We start from the raw sequence: 25,658 nt of genomic DNA on the forward strand, positions 1-25,658 counted from the left end.
ATGAATACGAGTTAAATTGTAAGCTCCTTTAGGGCAGGGACTGATGTGAATGTATAATACATATATAAAGCACTACATAAATTGCTAGCTTTCTAAGTACATAAAATAAATAAATGTGATACATATGTGAATTAAAGGGTGTTTTAACATATTTGCCCAAATTGTTCTTCATTCTCTAAATGGTCACTTGACTTAAAATCTACTTGAGTGCAGTAACTGCTCCTACACTGTGTATTGATTATTTTCTAAAGAAATTAACATAATCATTCATGCAAAAAAAGTATTGGCAACACTGATCAGCTTTACACCAATTGTCTAACAAGTGTAAAACATTACCTTAATCTAGACTTATGCAGCAGTACATGATTATGACGTTTTATCCCCTTATAATCTCAATTACTCTTTAAGTTATTAGCACAGGACACTGGCAATTTCAGTTAAAGCAGTCCCCATTTCTAGAGATTAGGGTTTATTACAGGCATATAAAGTGTGTACAGCTGATGTATGAAAGCAGAAGAATAAATGACCCACTGATGTTTTTGCCACCACTTTTCCTTAATTGTTTTACATTTAAAAATATCAAATTCAATAACTTAAAGATAGGATAAACGCTTTAGAACAATGCAAAACCGTTTGATTTAGGTATAAAGATCTATACCTTTAACTACAAAGAGAGGCAATTGAAGGGGGAAATGGGACTTGGATTTCAAAGAGGGACCATCTTTTCCTTGACAAATAAATGGTTTCACATTTGAGCTTCTCATGTTAAGATTTACTGCTCCCACATTTGATGTCCTCCCCAGCTCCTTATAGTTCATGCATGTAGTGTGAATGAACCTTGGAGGAGAGAGCACTATACGGGTAGCTCTCCCATGATCATATGAAACATCCACTACTCGTACTCTTAGGGTGCAAAGCGCTGTAGGTCAGCCCAGACACCATTCAAGCCATAAAGCTGTAGCCCTATGTGTAGTACCCTCCTAGAGAGGTGCTGGGTTAGGTAAATTTAGTTACTGGCTCACTGTATTCAGTTGAGGTGCATTTTGAATATTTGGTCTGTTCTGTGTTTCACTGGCTGCAGGGTTGACTGCTTCCCCCGTCTGTCTGGAAAGGTTCTGGAAGATAGTGGACTGGGAGCATCAAAACAGCAGCTCAATATTTATGCAGCCCTGGCCAATCCCTGGGGAGAGGGGTGGCTGGAAGGTAGGATAAATACTTTAAAACTTGGAGCAGGTGGGTTCTTGTTCTAGAAGAGATCCCAGCCTGGGGGGCTGCTGCTGGGGGGCAGGCCTGCCATGTGTTTGCTACTGAGCTAGGCTAACTGGGGGGGCTGTCTTTGAGGATCTGGTCTGGGATCACAGGTGAGGTGTCTGGAGGTTATTGGAAGGAGGCATCCAATTATCCAAGGACATCAGTAAGTACAGACTGATATGAGAAATCTTTAAGACTCTTGTGCTAGAGTCAGTGTTGCTGAAAGGGGACATTATCTATGGTGTCCTAGTATAGCTCAGCCCAATATTTGCTGCAAGGAGCTGTACTCAGATTCTTAGGAGGCAGATTAGTGTCCTCAAAATGCTGCTTTACGTTGCTGGAGTATCCCACAGTTACCCTACTCCTATCCAAGTTCAGGTTCTGTAATACAGCATTAAAGAAGCATACCCCTAGAGCATTCATTGAGCCCAAGGAGTGGCTGTAACTGTGTGCCTGGCTGCAGGTGCAACTACGGGAAAAGACCTTAAGGACCTATACAGTGGGCTCCTGTGGGAGTGAGTGCTACACATATCTTAAAACAAATTTCTACTGCTGAGCAGCTTACAGCACATAGTTTACCTGTTGAGCACCAGGATTTTAGAGGAAACACTGAAATGAAATAATTAAGAAAGTCTAAGGAGGTAATTTTTGTAAAAGATTAATCTAGCCTTCAGCTTTTTTATACAATAGATCAGAGGTCCTCAAACTATGGCCCGCGGGCTGCAAACGGCCCACCAAAGACATTTAACCAGATGGAAAAAAAAATAAAAAAATCAGAAAAAAAACAAAACGGTGCCAGTTGGCAAATAGCTAGGCTGTGAGGACCCAGCGATTGGCAGCCTGGAAGCCCCAGATTTCACCTGCTGCAGCCAGAGGAGCAACAGGAGAGGAGAGCACACCGGCCACCAGGTACAGTGCATTGCGGTGTCCAGTGTATCAGTGTATAGTGCATTGCGGTGTCCAGTGTATCAGTGTATAGTGCATTGCGGTGTCCAGTGTATCAGTGTATAGTGCATTGCGGTGTCCAGTGTATCAGTGTATAGTGCATTGCGGTGTCCAGTGTGTTAGCGTACAGTGCATTGTGGTGTACGGTGCATTGTGGTGTCCAGTGCATTACAGTGTATAGTGCATTGTGGTGTCCAGTGTGTTAGTGTACAGTGCATTGCGGCGTACAGCGCATTGTGGTGTCCAGTGCATTACAGTGTGTAGTGCATTGCGGTGTCCAGTGCGTTAGTGTACAGTGCATTGCGGTGTACGGTGCATTGTGGTGTCCAGTGCATTACAGTGTATAGTGCATTGTGGTGTCCAGTGTGTTAGTGTACAGTGCATTGCGGCGTATAGTGCATTGTGGTGTCCAGTGCATTACAGTGTGTAGTGCATTGCGGTGTCCAGTGCGTTACAGGGTACAGTGCATTGCGGTGTCCAGTGCATTACAGTGTCCAGTGCATTCCGGTGTTCAGTGCGTTACAGTGCATGGCGGTGCTAAGTGCTTTACAGTGTACAGTGCACTGCTGTGTCCATTGCGTAACAGTGTACAGTGCTTTGCGGTGTCCAGTGAGTTACAGTGTACAATGAATTGCGGTGTCCAATGAGTTACAGTGTACAGTGCATTGTGGTGTCCAGTGCATTGCAGAGTCCAGTGCACTGCAGTGTCCAGTGTACAGTGCATTGCAGTGTCCATTGTATCAGAGTACAGTGCGTTACAGTGTACAATGCATTGCGGTGTCCAGTGCATTACAGTGTACAATGCATTGCGGTGTCCAATGAGTTACAGTGTACAGTGCATTGTGGTGTCCAGTGCATTGCAGAGTCCAGTGCACTGCAGTGTCCAGTGCGTTACAGTGTACAGTACATTGTGGTGTCCTGTGTATTACAGTGTACAGTGCATTGTGGTGTCCAGTGCATTGCAGAGTCCAGTGCACTGCGGTGTCCAGTGTGTTACAGTGTACAGTGCATTGCAGTGTCCAGTGTATCAGAGTACAGTGCGTTACAGTGTACAATGCATTGTGGTGTCCAGTGCATTACAGTGTACAGTGCATTGTGGTGTCCAGTGTATTACAGTGTACAGTGCATTTTAAATATTGTATTGTTTTTTTCCTGTTTTTTGCACTACAAATAAGATATGTGCGGTGTGCACAGGAATTTGTTCATATTTTTTCAAACTATAGTCTGGCCCCCCCAACAGTGTCAAAGTCCGTGAACTGGCCCCCACTTTTGAGCAAACTGTATATTTAAATAGAGAACTGTTTTACAGATGTGTACAGTACACTAGGATTATATTATATTAAACATTAGAATATGAGTTTATAAAAGATACATAGGTGGCATTATTAAATCTCAGAAATGAGATGAGATGAGATTTTGGAATATGTCTGTAGAAATCTGCACCCATTCAGCCAAAATGACTATTTGTAGACTGAGATAGTGATGTTGCACTGGAAGAACTGGGTTGCACTAAGCATTCTAATTTATCCCAGAGATGATCAATAGTATTGAGGCCAGGCTTATGTGCAGGCACCTCAAGTTCCTCCACACCAAACTCATTAAAAAATGTCTTTATAGACCCGGCTTTATGTAGCTGAACTCAATCATTTAGAGAGGTGTTCACATACTTTAGCCATATAATGTAAATCAGAAGTACTAAGTAATATTAAAGAGGTTGTAAAGGCTGAATGTTCTGTGTTCTGCTCCCCCCACAGCCAGGGCTGGGGCTAGACTATTTGGAGTCCTAGGAAAGACCAGCCATAACCTCTGAAACTGACCGTAGTAGTGATGGGAACACATCTAACATCATATATAATCACTGTCCGTCTTATCATCTATCAGGTATATGGAGTCCTAGAATAAACTGATCTCCAACTACACAGCCCGCGAGTTCTCTATCCAGCCTGCCAGGAGCTAAAGGGAATAGCTGCAGCTACTGGGCATTGATGGTGATCTGGCAGTGCAGGCACTTACCTTACATGGGAAGAGGACAGTTGAGGTCACCTTCTCCATGGCCATTTTCCAGATGCTGGGGGTGAGGGAAACTGGGTACTTTGGGCAGCAGCTCAGATTCTGGCAACATTGGTTGCAGACCAGGTGTCTGGCTAAGCACTGCACTGAAGCAGACAGGATACTCAAACAGAGATGTCAGCTTGCTGTGCTGTTGCTGAGACACCGGCCTGGAGATCACCGCCACCACAGCTGCCAATGGAGGGGGAGCGGTGGGGCCAGAAGTGACGAGAATCCTGCTGGGGACTGCTTCTGGTTGCCGCCTAGTTTGTTAGCACAGGGTCCAATGGAGGAAGGGCAGCTCATCACAGCTGGAAAGAACCATGGAAGCCCATAGGGGGTGATTAGTAAACTTCCGGATGGAGGGGGACGCAGTACAAGCAGCAGATCATGGCATATGGTGAATCCCTGGAACATGCTACGGCCCTGACCTTCTGGAATGTCAGGCCAGATGGAGCTAAGCGTGTTTTGTGTAAAGAAGGTGTAGTCATTGTAGAGCAGAGGCTGAGGGCCAGGACCAGTGGCCATGGCTGCACCCTAGGCGGCTGCCTAGTCCACCTAGCGGTAGTACTGGCCCTGCCCACAGCCCCCATAATACTCACCTGGGCCTCTCTTCAATCAAGCGATGTGCATGGGAGCCTCAACTGTCCTGGCTCTCTCTCTCCTCACTGGCTGAGACACACCATTGGCCCCCACTGCTGTCAATCAAAGCCAGTGAGGAGAGAGAGAGGTGGGGTGGGGGTGAGCCGTGGATCTATGTGGATGCATAGAGTGGAACTAAGGAGTGAACATATATCAGTGCTCCCATAGAAAGCGGCTTGCTATTTGGGGCACTGGTCAAGGGGGAGGAGTCAGGAGCCGGTGGGGGACCCTTGAAGAGGAGAATCGGGGCTGCTCTGTGCAAAGCCAGTGCACAGAGCAGTGAAGTATAAAATGTTTGTTAAAAAAAACAAACCTTTAATATCACTTTAATTTGCCTTTGATGTCTTTCTGCAGTACTACATTTCTCCACCAGAGTGCACTGCAAATAAAGTCTGTGGCAGACGCTTTCTGTCCTAGTAAAGACAAGGAGCCAGAGTATGGTGGAACCTGTGTTTTTACATTTAAAAGTCCCAAAAATAGGAGATATCCTTTTCCAGGAAAGCCATAAAGGCCAAGAAAACAATAACTGGGAGAACATTTCTGCAAGTTCTCTTCGCTGCAACACTGTGGTACCATGTAAGTGTATATTCATTGTGGGACAATAGTATTTTCTCTGCTCTTTCCTAAAATTCCAAGCCTAGACCTACAGTGAGGAACAGAAGTATTTGAACACCCTGCGATTTTCTCCCACTTGGAAATCATGGAAGGGTCTGAAATTCACATTGTAGGTGCATTCCCACTTTGAGACAGAATTTAAAAACAAAATTTAGGAAATCACATTGTATGATTTTTAAAGAATTTATTTGTCTTGCACTGCTGAACATAAGTATTTGAACACCTGAGAAAATCAGTGTTAATCTTTGGTACAGAAGCCTTTGTTTGCAATTACAAACGTTTCCTGTAGTTCTTGACCAGGTTTGCACACACTGCAACAGGGATTTTGGCCCACTCCTCCACACAGATTTCCTCTAGATCTGTCAGGTTTCGGGGCTGTCGCTGAGCAACACGGAGTTTCAGCTCCCTCCAAAGATGTTCTATTGGATTTAGGTCTGGAGACTGGCTAGGCCACTCCAGAACCTTGATATGTTTCTTACGGAGCCACTCCTTGGTTATCCTGGCTGTGTGCTTCGGGTCGTTGTCACGTTGGAAGACCCAGCCACGACCCATCTTCAATGCTCTGACTGAGGGAGGGAGGTTGTTGCTCCAAATCTCACAATAAATGGCCCCGTTCATCCTCTCCTTAATACAGTGCAGTCGTCCTGTCCCCTTCGCAGAAAAGCACCCCCAAAGCATGATGTTACCACCCCCATGCTTCACAGTAGGGATGGTGTTCTTGGAATGCAACTCATCCTTCTTTTTCCTCCAAACACGACGAGTGAAGTTTAGACCAAAAAGTTCTACTTTGGTCTTATCTGACCAAATGACTTTCTCCCGTGCCTCCTCTGGATCATCCAGATGGTCATTGGCAAACTTCAGACGGGCCTGGACATGTGATGACTTGAGCAGGGGAACTTTCCGTGCAATGCATGATTTGAAACCATGACGGCATAGTGTTCTACCGACAGTGACCTTTGAAACTGTGGTCCCAGCTCTCTTCATGTCATTGACCAGCTCCTCCCTTGTAGTTCTGGGCTGATTCCTCACCTTTCTTATCATCAGTGATACCCCACGAGGTGAGATCTTGCATGGAGCCCCAGCCCGAGGGAGACTGACAGTCGTATTTAGCCTCTTCCATTTTCTAACAATTGCTCCAACAGTTGATATATTTTCACCAAGCTGCTTGGCAATTGCCCCGTAGCCCTTTCCAGCCTTGTGGAGGTCCACAATTTTGTCTCTGGTGTCTTTTGACATCTCTTTGGTCTTGCCCATGGTAGTAGTTGGCGTCTGACTGACTGTGGGGTGGACAGGTGTCTTTAAAGAGCTCAGACAGGTGCTACTAAGTTAGATTAATGAGTGGAGTAGAGGTGGACAATTTAAAGGCACAGTAACAGGTCTTTGAGAGCCAGAATTCTTGCTGTTTCTTAGGTGTTCAAATACTTATGTTCAGCAGTGCGAGACAAACAAATTCTTTAAAAATCATACAATGTGATTTCCTGAATTTTTTTTTTAATTCTGTCTCTCAGAGTGGGAATGCACCTACAATGTGAATTTCAGACCCCTCCATGATTTCTAAGTGGGAGAACTTGCAAAATCGCAGGGTGTTCAAATACTTCTGTTCCTCACTGTATTTATCTGAAAAATATACATTGTAAAATTGTAGAGGTTAGCTTTCCTCACAGCCAGTGGTCTCTTACTAACAGCTACAAATCTTAAGTCTTTATCTTAAGATGTAAATTTCATGTTTTGAGTCCCAAGCATGACAACTGGATGACCACTCGTGAGAAAAATAGATTGAGAAGGTAGTAATAGGCACAACTTTCCAGTTCCAATGACTGAACCAACAATCAGGCTATATGACGAGTTTGCCTTTGTGTCATAACCAATTTAATTTTCATGTTTCCTAAGCCTCCAATACATATGAGATGACAATCACCTGCTTTCAGCTGGATCGGGCAACAATCTCATGTCTCTTGGTCCACTCTGGTGCTGCTGGCTGGACAAGGTTCAAGCATAATGTCCGGACCATTACTGTCGCACTGCCAACTTTGGCTCTTTTCTTTTATTTATTTCAACAGGAACATTGAAATATTCAGTTTTAAAGTAGACATAAACTCTTAGTGGATAATATTTAGCTTTCTTAAACACTATTTATGCATCCCCCTCTCTGCAGCCAATTCCTATCTACGTATATTGGCTCCAGTGGTGGTTGCATGGTCAAGACCTGTTTCCTGGTGGTGACAGTAGAGAATCATGCCTCTGCAATTAGATCAGTGCAGCCCCTTGTACAGTATTTCCAACCAGAAGCCAATGTGACCAAGTGACAAAGGAGCAGCAAAACGGGGAGACAGGGACCAGGAGTTGTTGCCTACAACAGGTGACTGAACAAGGACTTTCATGGCAGAATTAAGAGGTGTTATTTAATGCAGGTTCAAATTTTGAAAGATAGAAATTCACTTTTGAATGTACAATAAAAGTTAAATAATATTTGAGATTTAAGGAATTGGGTTTACATTTATTCAAATTATTATATTTGTACAGGACAATTTATTAGCCACTTGAATCCCTAAGCCTTTTTCTCCCTAAACCTACTTCAGCACTAGAGCATTTCTTCAACAATATCTTGGTTCTGAACTTTAAAGCTTTAGGCAATTGAAGTCTAATATATTCTAGAACTTTTTCAGAAAAGACAGGGCTTTAGTTTGGTTGCAAACTTGGGTATATACAATATTTACTTTATTTGCTTGGTTTTTATTGGAAATAAATAGTATAAAGTTAGAAAAAAGTGCATTGACATTTTTTACAGATGCTTTTTGGCTTTTGAAGTTTTTTTTCTACAGCTAGTAAACACCCCAGCATGTTATCCTATGTGTCCATGCACACATAGACTGTAATCAATGTTTTTGGCTGGAAAAAAAAACGAGGACTAGTGGGTTTCTAGTGGAGTTTGTTAGCTGTAAAAATGCTCTAACACTGAAAAATGCAGCAAAACACCCGCAAACCAGTGTTTTTGTACTTTTTTTGACCCCAAAAATGTTTTTGTTGGAAAAAAAAATGCTAAAAAAAGTAAAAACGCAAACACGGGAAAACACCGCTAAACACTAAAGCAAAAACGCTAAAAAAAACCTGAAAGACTCACGTTTTTAACGTGAGTTTACACATCTAATGTTACCAGCGCTATCAAAACGTCAAGTGTGCATGAGGGCTTATAGCAGTGTTTCTCAACTCCAGTCCTCATGGACCCCCAACAGGTCATGTTTTCAGGATTTCCATTATTTTGCACAGGTGATTTGATCAGTTTCACTGCCTTAGTAATTACCACAGCTGTTTCATCTGAGGGAAATCCTGAAAACATGACCTGTTGGGGGTCCATGAGGACTGGAGTTGAGAAACACTGGCTTATAGTGATCTACTGCTGTAGGGAAAGGCTGGACAGAGCTGTAACAAGAACTAATAGGAAGTGCTGAGACATCACTACACTCCTGATGCAAACACAATGCAAAAGTGTTTACATTCCCATCTATAGCTAACTGAAGAAATTTTGGAAGCCCAGAAGCTGATTCAAGAAATCATTTTGCCAACTTATTTAGCTTTACTTTTTGTGAACCTGATTCTTCAGCTTATTTCAGAGGTCAGAAAGTCTTAAGCTGGGTACACACCAAAAGTCGAACAGTTCTTATCTGTTCAACAGAGGCCAGTCTAATGACTGACTTCTGTCCAACGGCCATGCTGGAAAACCAGCATTGTAGATTAGATTGTAAGCTCGAAAGAGCAGGGCCCTCAATCCCCTCATGTTTTGCATTGTATTGGTATTGTTCTGTCACATGTTCTGTCCCCCTTTGTAATGTACAGCGCTGAGTGAACTATTGGCGCTTTATAAATACTGTATAATAATATAATAATAATAATTTGATCAGCATTTGCAGCCAATGGCTGCAAGTGTTGATCAGTGTATTCTGGCAAGGGGGAGTCCCTGCTGTCAGAATACAATAGCTCAGCAAGAGAGATCCCCACATCATACATCATTTGTTGATGTGGGGATTTGTCAGCTTTTTTTGTTTGACCCGCTGGCTGAATAAAATCTGTGTATACCCTGCTTTACAGTTGCTGACCTGTCAACAGCCTGACCTTACACAATGTCTACAAGCTCCTAAAAGTGTTTGAAAGGGTCAAATGACAGAATTATAAAGACTGCACTAACTATTGTAGACTGATATTTCATCCGTTCATGCCTTTTCCGCAGAACACCAAAGCTGAAGTATCAGGCTTGGTAAGGTAAGAAAAGTTAAAGGTTGAATATTCATATTTGTGCGTAAGCCCCTTCACAACAGGTTCACTTAAAGCCCAACTGTTTTGTTTATGCCACAAAGGTTGTATGTAATTTTTAATTTTGTCTAACTGACTTATCTTTTTGCCTGCTTGCAGTGAAAATGAACATAAACAAGTTGATTGAAGGAACTGTTCTTTGTGTGTTTTCATGAACTGAAGCATATTCAGCAGCAAACTGGCACCAGTACACAAACAGACCGCATGCCAAATGGTCTAGTAACTTGCCCCCCCTTCTTCCCCACCCTCTTATCAATCCACAGTCTATCCAAACATCTCTGTAATGTAGACTAGTGTGCTGTATTTGTGTAAACAGGAACCAACAGAGACTTACTTGGCTGTCACAAAAGTATCAGTCAAGGGTTGTGATTTACAAACTTCTGATTGATTTAAAAAGTATTTTTGCATTGTTATACTGTATATTTAGTTGATCACAAAAACACCTAGGTTGTGTATGTAAATAATAAAATATTTTCACCATGTTCTGTTAATTCAGTTTGCCTGTATATATGTTCCAGGTCAGTAACTGAAAGTATTTGAGTCAGAGACAGCTACTGCAGGTAATTAGCATTTATATTAGGTGGTCAACAAGAGCAACTAACATATATTTCTCAGGCAGCCTATAGATAAGTCATTTTTGGCTGGAAAAAAAAACTGATTCAGTTCCCCCATCCACACACTTGATAAGGGAATCAATCCTCTCCACTCAGCTATTGTATTTTACATCAGAGTATTTATTTATTAGTTATTTCAGGTACTTATATAGCGCCGTCAATTTACGCAGCGCTTTACATATATATTGTACATTCACATCAGTCCCTAACCCTCAAGGGGTGTACAATCTAAGGTCACTAACTCACATTCATACAAGCACATACTAGGGCCAATTTAGACAGGATCCAATTAACCTACCTGCATGTCTTTGGAGTGTGGGAGGAAACAGGAGAACCCGGAGGAAACCCATGCAGGCACAGGGAGAACATGCAAACTCCAGGCAGGTGGTGCCGTGGTTGGGATTCAAACCAACAATCCTAGTACTGCCAGGCGGAAGTGCTAACCACTAAGCCACTGTGCCGCCCATTTTATTCAGAATACACTGATCCAAGTGGTGAAAATCCATCAGGGTGGTTGTACAAAAGATGATCAGTAGGTTGTCTTCTGTAAAACCTACCCATACATAGATCACAATTCAGCCTAATTATGATCCATATACAGTATGACCCACTTCGTACAAGTTTTATTTAAACCAGACACCAAATGGTTAGTTTACAAGTAGATACATCTGTAGACTGAGTTCCCTTTTGATGGAAATCTTTGCAGCTGACATAGCAGATTGTAACCGTAACAGAGATCTTGTTGTCATTTTTCAAAATCTAAATCAGTGGTCTCCAAACTGCAGCCCCAGGACCAGATGTGGCCCTTTGCTTGCTTTTATCTGGTCTTTGGGGCACTATTTCATCCACTGGTACCAACAATGGGGCATAACACAGATACAACACCTCTTGCACTCAGGGACCCAGATCAGCAGAGGGCTGATGGATCAATAGTATAAGGGTGTATGGAAGTTCATCCCAGACCGATCAAAGGCTGTGCAACTCCAATACAAAGCTGGGGAAGCTTGATACAAACTGTAGTGGAGAGCTGGAGCGCTCTGTTTTTGTTGTCCACTACAGTGCATAATTCCCCCCACTGACAATAATGATGAGGCACAATTCCTCCCAATGACACCAACGATAGGGCACAATTTCTCCCAATGACAACAACAATGGGGCCCAATGACACCGCTGATGGGGCACAATTCCTCCCACTGACACCAAAGATGAGGCATTGTTTTTGCTCTACTAACATCGGGACCTTTTCTACTCTCAAAGGACACAGTCTGGTCCCCCTAAAGTCTGAAGGACAATAAACTCGCCCTTTGTCTAGAAAGTTTGGAGACCCCTGCTCTAAATAAACACAAAACTGATATTTTAGTTGTATATTGATATTGCTTGAAACAACCATTGATTTTTTTCTCTATCTCCTTGAGACTTTAGGTATAAAATATCCCTGTCAAATTTCTTGTCCCCCATTATAGAGTTTAACGCCTTCATCCTGTAATGTAAACTATAGAGGAAGTTACTTTATGCAATCAAAATGTAAAAATCAATTTTGGGTAGATTATGGACTGATTTATACACCTATATACTGCACTACTGTATAAACACTATCAATAACTTCATTTGTCACATCACTCATGAATGTTTGGTAATGAATGGTTGCTTTTATTATTGCCAGGCAACCATTTTAACACCAGACCCAATGAATATGAAAACATATCTAAACCCCAAAACAATGTAATAAATTGCAGCTTACCAGTTCTTGGCTATGTTGGCTGCAATGGTTTTCTTTTTCACAAGCTCTTTTCCTTTATTTTGACTAATGATCCTGCAAGTAACACACGTCCCATCCCTTTAAACATGTCTGCTTTGTTCATTGTATTACATGATGGATTAATAGGACTAGTAGTTCACACAAAAAAAGAAAAGGTTGTTTGTGCTTTGTTTTAAGCTCATGGGAAGTAACAAGATCAACAGGTATTTTTTGTACTTGCTGAAAATGTTCTTAACATGAAAAGTGAAATCCAATGCAGTCACCACATGAAGACTGGTAAGCTGCAATATTAATTTTTGGGGTTTAGCTGTGCTTTAATCATTGTTGAATGTTTACTACTTTAGTTATGTACATTTTGTACTACAACACATGCACACTGTAATAAAAAAACATTATTCTATTAGTTGAATAAAGGCTAAATATTGCGAATAAAAATGATTTGAATAGGAAACACTAATAAACTACAGTAATACTCACATTTGCATAGTACTCCATTACTAGCAGGTATTCCAGACGTCCATCTGAAGTCACCCTCTCATCAGCCACAATAAAATGGGCAATGTTATCATGCTCCAACAAAGGAGTGCGGTATATACTCCTTTCATTGATAAAATTCTGTCGATTGTTGAATGAAAAAACTTTCACAGCCACTGGACGTTCATCTAAGGATCCTTTGTACACTGACCCATAACGACCACGACCAATAAGCTAAAGAAAAAAAAATCAAACATAAGTTCACAAGTACAGTATAAATGACAGTATACTGGGTAACACAGGTATACGAATAAGGTCATGAAGACATCAGAAGAATGACTTTTCCTTTTCATAACCCAAGATGCACACACTATACATCCTCTCGCTTGTGTACTAGCTAAACCCTTTGTTGGGTGTCAACTTAAGTTTTTACCTCCATCCACAGCTGTGTAAAGAACCTCATTGCATCTTCAAAGTGTTTCTAGGCATAATTTTACTACCTTGCCTCTGTTCTATAATTTGGTAATCTACTCAGTGCCCTGTCTGTGCCAGCCTTGTATTCTATAACATCCTACTGGCTGTCTGCTTCACTTTACGCATTGTCATCTGTACCAAAAATCACCAATGTGTCCCATGGCCCAATGGGACCCAGCACTGCTCCTTTTCTAAACTTTTTAAGGCTCCGTTCACACTTGTATGACTCAAAAGTTGTGTGACTTTGGAGTGCAGCTTTGATGCAATTTGGATGCATCTTTGACTCATCTTTGACACAACTTTGGATGAGTGCGACTTGGATGTGCCTTGTCCCTCTACAAAGTCGAATCCACTGTTTTGACACTTTTGCATGTAAAACATTCAGATATGACTTTCATGCAACTTGTGAGAGTTAACATTGAAGTCTATGCCTTCAAGTTGCATGAAAGTCGGACCAAAGTGGTGCATGAACTACTTTGAAGTTGCTGCAACTTTAAGTTGCACATATATAAATGGTTATCATTGGAAAACATGGGGTACGGCTTGTCATGAGACTTTGATGCCCAAAGTTGCATGCCGAGTTGCACAAGTGTGAATGGGGTCTTAATCAGCTTTCTATGGTACAGCAACATATCAGTTGTCTATGGTACATAAACTGGAATAAGGTCACTTTATATTATTAATGGCCAAATACATTCCCTGACCTCAGCAGTAATATTCTTTACAGCACACCATACCTATTTCTGCCTGCTAGCACATACTTTCAGCTTTGTTGCTTGCTCATTGCCTGTGCTCTATTTCTACAAACATCTCATTAGACAGTCAGTCCATCATCATGTGCAGGGATTATGAAAGGGAACTTCCAAAATGACTAATATTTATAGGTAAAGTTGAAAAAAGGGATATCCGATTGCCTATTGGGGGATTCTGAAGGAGTTTTTTTTTCCCCTGCAGGAGCAAACTGGATCATGATTTATTGGGGGGGGGGGGGGCGGTTGCCTTCCTTTCCACTGGATCAGCTGTGGGTATAGGATTGTGTATACAGTACTGTGTAAGTTGTTTTATTTTTCTCCCCTTATAATGATTGAACTAGATGGACTTGTGTCTTTTTTCACCCAGACTAATTATTTAACTATGTAACTTAGAACAACCCCCCCTTGGTGTATGCCCCAGCAAACTGTGAAGAAGTCTATAGCAGATCCTTGTCTACATTCTTTGTGTCTAGAAGAGTGGCCAAGCCATGCAGCTGCAAGATTAAATAAGGTATGGCTTTTTATGGAGTATATAATTGCTGAGGTTATTATAGAGTACACATCCCGTACTCGATCTTTGTCTCAAAGTGAGACAACGGTAGTCTGGGAATGGTATATATCTTGCTAAGTTTTGCTGACCAAGGTTGTCAATAACCTGTAAGGTTCTTCAGTTTTCTTAAGTTTTTCCTCTGGGGATTGCAATGGATGGATTTTTAAAAATCCCACCATAGGAAGTAGACCCTACCCTAATGAGGAGCCAGGGACACTTTTTTAGTAACGGCCACAGCAGCAGTGACATTATGCCATAATTACCTCCAAACTGGGTGGAAAAACGATGAAAAAATGCTGCACATATATTAGCGAGATGGGCTTTCCCCATCTTTATGAGTCACGTCCCTGTGACAGGATGGAATCAGTACTCCATCTGTGGAACTTATCATTTCTTTGCAGTTTGTATTTGCGGGTGTGCAGCTGGCTGGCGTAATGTAGTGTGAATGGATCTATTTTACAGTAACAACAACTTGTATCATCTGAGTTATTTATGCCTTCAGAAGTGGCAGCTAGTCAGGGTATTCTTTGCAGTGGAGGAGTATAGATACACTGTAAAAAAAGCAACAATTGGATACAGTTGTGACAGTGTTATTACATTTTCTAAGCAAGCACTGATGGGAGTATTATTAATACACTTGATGGCCACCAGAAGCTTACACATTAAGGTTGCCTACCTACGCATACCCACCCAATCCTCATCATGGCCCCAGGGCATTTCTGCAGGCAGAATCTTCATGCACAGCTAGGTCTCCTCCGAGAAAGTGCATTTATAAGCTTTCTCTGGTTTGCCAAGAGGAATTCTGAGTGGTGTAGTTTGAGGCTTGCTGTACTACTGTAGTCCATGCACAGAACAGTCCCCAGAACAACCAGCAAGAAGAAGCACCAATTCCAAAGCAAGGATGCAGAGGACATCAAAGAAGCCACTCACTTCAGTAAGTGCAGCATTGCAGGCATTTGTTTAACACCCACAAACAAGGTGGAAATACATTTCAAGTATGCAATTTGTCTGTGTAATTCCACATTCAACAAACTAAAAGTGAGAACATTGTTTCTATAAATATGTTATTATTTGGTACTACTTCCATTTGAATACTAATACTATTTAATGGTGTTGAGTTACTTTAACATCCCATCAGCTTTAGCAGTAAACCACAACTTTCTCTTAGTTCCTTCCTCTCTATGACACATAACATGATTTAGGAAAACAGTCGTTTTGGACACATATACACTCAAAGGCAACATGCTATTAGCAGATAACCACTGTAAGTAGAAAGAGTGGAGAGGATGAAAAAAAGCTTATTTGGCCTAACAGCTGAAAGAACGATCAGCTGTTTCTATGCAAATTGGTATTTCAAGAATTAGCTATTTGTGCTACACACAATCTGATAGAAGATATCATAATTTGCATCAAGCCTGACTAATATTTCTATAAGTCCTCTATAAATCAGGGCTGCAATGTAATGACATCATTACATTACACATACAATGAGATAACTTCTCTCTAGTTTTACTAACATAGATCTGCCATCTGTCTATAACATTAAAGTAGAACTATGGGAAAATGTTTTTTTTTTTTTTTTCATTTTGGATAGAGTAAGGGAGGGCTATAACCCCTGTTAGTTTGTTTTTTGCCATCTGTGTCCCACTGGGGAGATTTGCCTTCAGTTCATGTGCCATAGCCAGACAGGAAGTGACAGAAAATATCTGCAAATTAAAGTGTTACTACACCTCCAAAAGTAAAATCAGTCTGTATATGCAGTAAAGCATGCTTGTTATACTCACTGTGGAACCTAAGGAGTTAATCATCTGCATTTTGTAAAAACACTGTTTGATCCTGTCTTCTCTGATCCTCCCCTTCTTCCAGTGTCCCCCCTTATCTCCTGATAAGACATATTGTGTGGAGTCACTCTGCACATGCTCAGTTTGGTGTGTAGTGCTAGAGAGGGTTTTTTTCTTGGGAGAGTGCATGTGATCAGCATAGAGCCAATCAACACTATCTAGACAGAGCTCAGGGGTCCTGCATCCTCACAGAGCAAAATTCAAACACCTGCTACAAGCTTTAACATGTGCTCAGCTGGACACTAATAGAAGTCACAAGACTGCTCTAACTGCTGATGAGAAAAGGTATTAGGCAGTTTATATTTACTTACATATTTGCACTTTGGGATTTTCTTTAATTTAGCTTTGGATGATAATGGTAAACAAGACAAATAAAGAAGGTGAATCTCCCTAAATGGGGCACAGACAGCAATACATACTGACAGATGTTCTAAACCATCTCTACGATATCCAAAACTAAACAAAAAGTTTTGTCTTTAGTTATACTTTAATGGAATTCAATCACTGAATAGATTATTACTCTGTGCTTACCCTGATTTCAACATTACAGATATTTGAAGTTAAATTGCAAAAAAGTAATGTTTTACCTCTAATAACTTAAGGTTATCCAAATCTAAAGATGGTTCTGATGTTGCAGCTTCCATCATATTCATACTATGCAGACCTTGCTTCCGATCTTCTAAAAAAGAAATGCACACAAATGAGGCTCCTAGCATATTTTGCTTAATATTTGCTACTTTGCATTTGCCTATGCATTGTGATGATGCCAATAGGAAAACCTGGTTGTAGATAGCAAGAAGTGTAGATATGGGGGGAAGGTTATTTTTTTTGTCTGACCACACATTAACACTTGCCTACCGGGCACTTTTACCCCCTTACTACCCAAGCACATTTTCAGCTTTCAGTTCTGTCACACTTTGAATGACAATTGTATGGTCATGCAACACTGTACCCATTTGAAATTGTTATCATTTTTTTTCACACAAATTGAGCTTTCTTTGGGTGGTTTTTAACCAATTCAATACCGGGCAATTTTACACCTTCCTGCCCAGGCCATTTTTTAGGTTTCAGCGCTCTCACACTTTGAATGACAATTACGTGGTCATACAACATTGTGCCCAAACTAAAATTTTATCATTTTCTTCACACAACTAGAGCTTTCTTTTGGTGGTATTTAATCATCGCTGGAGTTTTTATTTTTTGCTAAATTAACAAAAAAAGACCAAAAATTTTGAAAAAAACACGTTTTTCTTTGTTTCTGTTATAAAAGTTTGCAAATAAATAATTGTTCTTCATAAATTTAGGCCGAGATGTATTCTACTACACGTCTTTGGTGAAAATAACCCAAATTAGGATGTATTTTTTAGTTTGTAGGAAAGTTATAGAGTTCACAAACTATGGTATAGATCTGAATATTGATCAATCCTGAAGTACTGACAGCCAATCTAATTTCTTAAGATCCAAGAATTTCAGAATAGTACAGATATCCCCCAAATGACCACTTTTTGCAAAGTATATAGTCCGACGTACTTCATAAGAGGCATGGTGAGTTTTTTGAAGTTGTATTTTTTTGTCATAATTTTTCGGAAAATGAAAAAATAAAAAAAATTATTTTCACTATTTTTTTTTTACATACTGTCACCAGTGCAGTACAGCGTCATCATATAACTGGCATGGTGGTGATCAGGGACACTGACTGGTGACAGTGTGAAAAAAAAAATATATATATATTTTTTTTAAATGTTTTATTACATTTGTTTTCTTTTTTTTTTAAGATTTCTTTTCATATTTCACTATGTCCAAGGTAGTACAATGTTACCATAGTAACATTGTACTACTTTAGGGAAGTGATCAGTATTTTTTTTGTTTACACAATTTGCTTATAGCAAAGAATTACTTTGCTATAAGCAAGCATTTACCTGAATGACATCGATTCATTAAGGGTTTTTTTTTTTTTGTGCTTAGCTGTGATTTGGCCACAGCTAATCACATGACATGTGCATGTGATTAGCTGTGACCATTCACAGCTAGACACTAGTATACAATGGATGACATGAATGAAGCCATCCATTGTATACAACTGTCATGTGACCTGCTGTGATTGGTCACAGCAGGTCACATGGTACCGGCAACGGGGGCCGGTACTCAGATCTGTCATCGGCCGTATCCGAGGTACACGGCCGGTGACAGATCGCGCCGCTGCCATATGGCCGGAAAGGTAATGCATTTTTGCGGACGCCATTTGGCCATAGGCCGGGCATCAAATGGTTAATCACCACTGGGTGTTTTATTTTTTGCACTATAAATTAAAAAATACCAAACCTTTTTGAAAAAAAAAGGATTTCTTAGTTTCTCTGACCTAATCCAATATTTTTAATTACTTTTCTTAAAATAACTTTTTTGGGGAACACCCCAGTACTCCCTGGCTTCCTGTCTAGGCAAGAATATTGTATTTGTTGCATACAGCCTCCTGGGATACCCAAGTCATACATCCCAGGAGGCTGTGGGCAACAAATACATCATTCTTACCTAGGCAAGAAACCAGGGAATACTGGGGTGTGTTCCTCAAAAAAAGTTTTTCCAAGAACAGTAATTTAAACATATAGGATTATGTCAGAGAAGAGAGATAGGAGGGCGAAAAGAATGGGGAGCATGCACGTCTGCTTTAAAGTGAACCTGACCTGGTATAAAAACTTTGTAAGATAAAAAACTTTGCTAAAGGGCAGGCACAGTCTGTCGACTGCAAACACCCTTCCTAGTATTCAAATCAATCCCTCTGTCTATATGGAGTCTTCTTGGATCCTAGACGGAGGCTATGGGTGCCTCAGTTTCTGCCTAATTTAGATTAAAGGCCAACTTCTCCCAGCACTAAGCCCTGCCCTAATCTTTTAACTGTTATAAAGATAGTAATGGCTCTGGCATCAAGATGTTCTAAAGGCAAAGTGGGGTCCTGTCCACGAGTAGATTGGTACCTGACGTGACTGCTAGCTGTATAGAAAGCACAAATTGTTGTGGACTTATCCCAGCATCATGTGCAGAAAAACAGGCTCAGTTAAGCGATAATGTATTTGTCATCAGCCATAATTATCATTATTTACAGCCATGAGATTGTTTAAGCTCTCCTTGGCTCTCATTCCTAAAAATAACAAATGTTATGGCAAAAGAGGACCTACAGTGGATTTAAAAAGTCTACACAACCCTGTTAAAATGTCAGGTTTCTGTGATGTAAAAAAATGAGACAACGATAAATAATTTCAGAACTTTTTCGACCTTTGCTGTAACCTATAAACTGTACAAGTCAATTGAACAACAAACTGAAATCTTATAGTTGTAGGGAAGTAAAAAAAAAACAAACTAAAACAATATGGTTGCATAAGTGTGCACACCCTTAAACTCCAAATCTGCCAGATTGCAAGCGCATCTCCTGTGCACAGTCCTCTTCAGATCACCCCACAGATTTTCGATTGGATTCAGGTCTGGGCTCTGCCTGGGGCATTCCAAAACTTTAATCTTCTTCTGGTGAAGCCATTCCTTTGTTGATTTGGATGTATGCTTTGAGTCGTTGTCATGCTGAAAGATTAAGTTTTTCTTCATGTTCAACTTTCTAGCAGAAGCCTGAAGATCTTGTGCCAATATTGACTGGTATTTTGAACTGTTCATAATTTCCTCTACCTTGACTAAGGCCCCAGTTCCAGCTGAAGAAAAACAGCCCCAAAGCATGATGCTGCCACCACTATGCTTCACTGTGGGTATGGTGTTTTTTTGGTGATGTGCAGTGTTGTTTTTGCACCAAACATATCTTTTGGAATTATGGCCAAAAGGTTTAACCTTGGTTTCATCAGACCATAACACATTTTCCCACATGCTTTTGGGAGACTTCAGATGTATTTTTGCAAAATTAGGCCAGGCTTGGATGTTTTTCTTCGTGCCACTATACACCATAGCCCAGACATATGTAGAATACGGGAGATTGTTGTCACATGTACCACACAGCCAATACTTGCCAAATATTCCTGCAGCTCCTTTAATGTTGCTGTAGATCTCTTGGCAGCCTCCCAGACCAGTTTTCTTCTTGTCTTTTCATCAATTTTGAAGGGACGTCCAGTTCTTGGTAATGTCACTGTTGTGCCATATTTTCTCCACTTGATGATGATGGTCTTCACTGTGTCCCATGGTATATCTAATGCCTTGGAAATTCTTTTGTACCCTTCTCCTGACTGATACCTTTTAACAATGAGATCCCTCTGATGCTTTGGAAGCTCTCTGCGGACCATGGCTTTTGCTGTAGAATGCGACTAAGAGAATATCAGAAAAGACCTACTAGAACAGTTGAACTTTATTTGGGGTTAATCAGAGGTTCTTTAAATGATGGCAGGTGTGTACTGACTCCTATTTAACATGATTTTGAATGTGATTGCACAGCTACATCCCCAGAGGGTGTAAACACTTATGCAACCACATTATTTTAGTTATTTATGTTTACTTCCCCTCCCTTAAAACATTTCAGTTTGTTTTTCAATTGAGTTGTACAGTTTATAGGTCACAGTAAAGGTGAAAAAAGTTCTGAAGTGATTTATCTTCGTCTAATTTTTTTACATCACAGAAACCTGACATTTTAACAGTGAGGTGTAGACTTTTTATAACCACTATATGGCTACCAACCAAGCAGCCTTTTAAATTTACCTGATTGCCGTTTCTACCACCTGACACTGGCTAACAAGAAAGAAGGTCTTTTTCATACCATACATCTCTCCTTCTTGACTACATTATGTTCAAACATAAGGTGGGCCTTAAACCTTTTCAAGTCTAATGACCCTAAAGCCCCATACACACAATGAGAATATCGGACAAATGATCATCTGTTTTTTTTTTGCATGCTACTCTCATATGGAAAGTGAAGTGTTACTAAGTTACGAAAATTCTTGTATAACAGAATAAAAATTCAAAAGTGATGTAATGTATTGTTAAGTATTTGCATTGTATTTTCGTATGAAAATTGTATTGATTAAAAAATAATTGTAATCTGGTATCGTACAAGAAATATTTCCGTACTTGTCCCTTCGAATAATTTCGGATGAAAGCTGTGTATTAACGATCAGATTATCGTACAATCACTTAGAAAGTGGTATTTTTCTTACAATTTTCTGATCATGCCTACTAGAACTAATCCTTCTCTGTAGCAGAGGGCAAACACAAAACACAATAACAATTAATTTAATCTGATGACGAACAAAAACTTTGAGGATAAATGAAATATGTTATACAATAGTATATATCAAAGTATCACATACCTCCAAATATCCTATATCCAAAGAAGAAAAAAACAATAAGCACAGCTACAACAGACACAGAAGCCAGGGCGATTATTATGGTCATTTCACGGTGCATCCAACCTGTAGGACCTGAAAGAAAAAACAAACTGTTATCCTGCGCTACATTAAAACATATATTTCCAAACCCTATTTAACCACTTGCGTCCCCTGACATTTTCTCCCTAAGTTCTCCTGAGCCCCATAGCATCGTTTAGGCAATATTATGTTTTGGCAATGTCTCGGTTACACACATGATACCTTTTAGCATTTATAGTCTATGCTAAGATATTGTACATTTCTTTTGTGTACAGATAGGACTTCAATTTGGAAGCAAATTAGGATACATACAATTTTATTTTCTTGGTTTCTCTTGAAAATAAATAGTAAAACATATGTTTCCCAAAGCAGCACTTTGAAATGAACCATACAAGCAGGATATTATGGATATCTAAATTTCCCTTTCAGATATAATTAACACTACGTGTAGATAGATAAAAAATGTATAATCGTGTAAACTAGGATTTCAGGCCACTTTTTTGCATACTTTGATTACTTATCTTATTTTTATAAATGTGAATTACAATGTGTTTTGCATGGGTGCTTGCTAGTTTGTAATCATCAAACAGTTCCCTTTCCATGTACTTTCCAGTATTTTGGGGACCCTGGCATGAGGGGAGGGACTGATGATTGTGTTATTGATCTTGATGGAGAAGTCAGGGGAGGGGGCACAGGCTGGAGGGAATACTAAGAGCTCAGTTTTGGAAAGACTGCAAGTAAGTTTAATTTATAAAATGGTAATATTGACTGTATTGCAAAAATGAGCAAAACTAAATACTTTGTGTATGTACCACAATATGTAGTGTACAGCGGTTCTTTGGCTTGTAGAAAAGGTGAATTTAGCATTTTGACAGCTGTCAGCACTCCAGGGGAATGAGATGTTGATTTTCTGTAATTCCCTGCTGTCATTCTGCATTTTTTAAAGTCCTCCACCCCTCTGTCACTCATCAGCTCTGAATTCAAAATTGTAAAGTGTAACTGAAATTATAGACCACATTTTCAAAGTCCCCCCCAGCACCGTGTTTGTGGTGACAGTCAACAGACCGATAGTTCTGTCTACTATGCTTTCCCTGAGCCTGCAGGGTACAGTACTGTGCAAGTGCAAGGAAGTCACATAGACATCTACAGGCTTGCTAACATTAATGAACACTCCATTACCAGTCTGATAACAGTTATCTAAATAGAGAGCACAGCTGCTTGCCATCAGGATCACTCTGTTTGACTGAAACCTTGCACAGAGTCATCTAATAAGTGATGAGTAAACCTTGGTACACACTATAAAAAAATTGGGTGAACGATCGTCCAGTTTTCCTCGATGTTTCACAGCAAGCCAAACCCGAAGATGGTACTAATTGTATGAAAATTCTTGAATGCCAAAGGCTTTTTTTTGTTTCACATGGAAACATAGCATAGATTGTTTATTGTTTCTGATCATGCGCAGTCTTACGTATCTAATTTTTTCTTGTACAAAAACAGTGCACATTAAACGAAAATCATTAGCTCTGTGTACGCACAAGAAACATTTTGGAGTTTGTCCCTTCAGAAATTTTCATTTGGAAAATCTGAATAGGATGTCAACAGTTGTGTACACACTATACAAAAATCGAACGATCAGTCCTCGTATGGAATTTTTCTTCCAATTTTCTCATAGCATGTACCCCACCTAACTCCTCTAACTCATTCACTTGTGTGGGCAAATTTGAACTTAAGTCACAGAGCTTTGTAAACAACAGGGTGTTAAAGCTTAAGTTTAGGTATTAAATTAGCAAGGGCCATTGTTTACATTTTCTGTGAAGTGTTCCTTGTGCTGGTGCCAGCTGTCATAGAGGAAATCTGAAGTCCTCTGCCCCTCCAATACCCAATAAATGAAGGCGAGGGTGGAAAGGGCGGGCACAGAAGCTATGAATGGAGAAGGATGTAGAAAGGGCAGGCGTAGTTGGCACTCTCAATGAGTTTCAGTCACAGGTTCATTACTGTGGGGTAATAAAGGGGGCCAGAGGACTTAGGATTTCCACTATGACAGCTGATAGCAGCACAAGGGACAATTTTCATTAAATGTAATGCCTCTTGTCTTGATTTTTACCTGGATAAAAGACTACATTATATTTGTGTGCAATATTTCACATTTACTTAAGTAAAACATTTACCTAACTAAAAAGAAAATGTATTTTTGAATTGTTATTTGCAAGCCTTTCACCATACGTAACAAAGAAAGTAAATATATGCAAAACCATTATATATTTCCTTTAATAAGAAACCCATAATAAACAAATATCTATTTCACATCACAGTTGGCAAAATTCATTATAAATTATAAGAGGTATTGAATATGCAACTTATATCTGTGTAGCTACATTATAACTGGTGTTGGCAATCTCAGGTCTCCAGCTGTGATGAAACTACAAATCCCATCATGCCCCTGCCTCTAAGAGTCATGCCCGTGGTTGGCAGAGTCTTGCAATGCTTCATGAGACTGTTAGTTTCATAACAACTGGAGTGCCAAGGTTGTCTACACTTGCACTATATTCTTTTCATTTTTTTTTTCTAAAGACTCAGCCATTCCAATCTAGAGTAATATTTCACAATTATCTGCAATTAAAAAAACAATCCTTGAGACTGACACATTTGGTCCTGGAAGGAAAAAAGCAAGCAGGGGTGATAAGATGGGGAGACAATCGTGTTGCAAGAGGTACATACACATTGTAGCAAAAACAGCCAAGTGCTCTTGGCTCCAGACTGTTTGGCTTTTCCCCATTCCAGAAATCCCAAATAATAACACAAAGGAAACAATTAGGAAGGAAATTGCTTAATGAGGACATTTGAGTTATCTGATGGCTAGCTGAAGAAAGATTACAGCACTGTGCTGGCATCTGAAATTGCATGTTTGAATGACATATCCTAAGTGATACAAAACAATGGCTTTGAAATCTATATGCCTATAAACAATATGTAGTCAATTATTGTTGAATAGGAATGAGCTCAAGTGTGTTCAGATCACAGTCCAAACCCACCTGAGTTATCCCACCAGAAAGCTGTCACTCTATAACCCACAGCCATACATATACAAGGGGAGTGTATACAGGCATGTGCACGGTGGGGGATGCCTGATTAGCTTTGTACTGTGACAGCTTCCTGGTGGGATAGCTCAGGTGGGTTTGGACTAGGACCTGAACATGCCTGAGCTCTTTCCTGTTGTTGAACATGGAGATTACAAAATGGAAAAATTGGCGAAGCAGTCTATGATGTCACAATCTGTGAAAATGTAACAAATTATTGATAAGCCCAGCTGATAAGTATGCTTTCAGGTGATTGGACAACTGACCATCCTCCTTCCCCCATATCTAAGGTCACCTTAAAGTATACTATATCTAAACCCAAAAGCAACATTTCATACATTATGGCTTAACAATCCTTAAATATGGCACTTGCATTAGTTTTTTTCCCTTCATTTTCACCTGGTGATAGAATCCCAGCAGGCTCTGAGAGTGTGGCAGTGTAACGTTTGTTCAATGACTGAGTTGCCTGATGCACAGAAATGGGTGTGTAGACCCAGAATGGATGGACTTCAGGTATGATACACACTAATACACCCAATACAAATACACAAACGGCGCAGGCACATCAATAATAAGGATTCAGTAGTATTACAGTGCAGGCAGGGCAGCAGACTGCAGCCTGTAGTAGTCAAAAGAATGTATTACTGACAGCAACATGATGTGTGGGTAACTGCCACTCCTGGAAGACCCAATGCCTTAGGCCTCAGCCTATGTTGGCTATGCAGAAATTTGATCCAGGCCACTATTGTGTTCCAAGCTATACTTATATGATCCAAGTTGCACTAAAAGTGGGTTTATTTGTTATGTTTGGAGTAGTACCAAATATAATTTCTTGAGTTTCATCCAAAAAATGTCTGTTTGAAAGCAATCCAAGTTAAGTTTGAAGTCTCTGCCATGAATAAATGGAAACAGAACTGATTTTATGGTCCGTAAGTATTCTTTCATTTCTGAAGGGTAGA

General features: G+C 40.2%; 1 protein-coding gene across 2 annotated transcripts in view; it reads right to left on the bottom strand.

The window, feature by feature from the left end:
- The window catches only part of BMPR2 (bone morphogenetic protein receptor type 2), a 263,627-nt gene that overhangs the window by 52,896 nt on the left and 185,073 nt on the right, over positions 1–25,658 (bottom strand). Inside the window, exons 4-6 of one of the 2 annotated variants that reach the window (XM_089670476.1) lie at positions 21,566–21,676; positions 16,862–16,950; positions 12,661–12,891 (exon numbers count right to left, since the gene is read on the bottom strand). In XM_089670476.1, the coding sequence (XP_089526602.1) occupies positions 12,661–12,891; positions 16,862–16,950; positions 21,566–21,676 (431 nt within the window). Of the gene's footprint in view, positions 1–12,660; positions 12,892–16,861; positions 16,954–21,565; positions 21,677–25,658 lie in introns of both variants that reach the window. The other variant, XM_089670466.1, reaches the window with a different exon arrangement.

Source organism: Staurois parvus, unplaced genomic scaffold (genome assembly GCF_062004578.1).
Source record: "Staurois parvus isolate SC_StPar_1 unplaced genomic scaffold, SC_StPar_1.0 ptg000011l, whole genome shotgun sequence".
NCBI classification, from domain to species: domain Eukaryota; kingdom Metazoa; phylum Chordata; class Amphibia; order Anura; family Ranidae; genus Staurois; species Staurois parvus.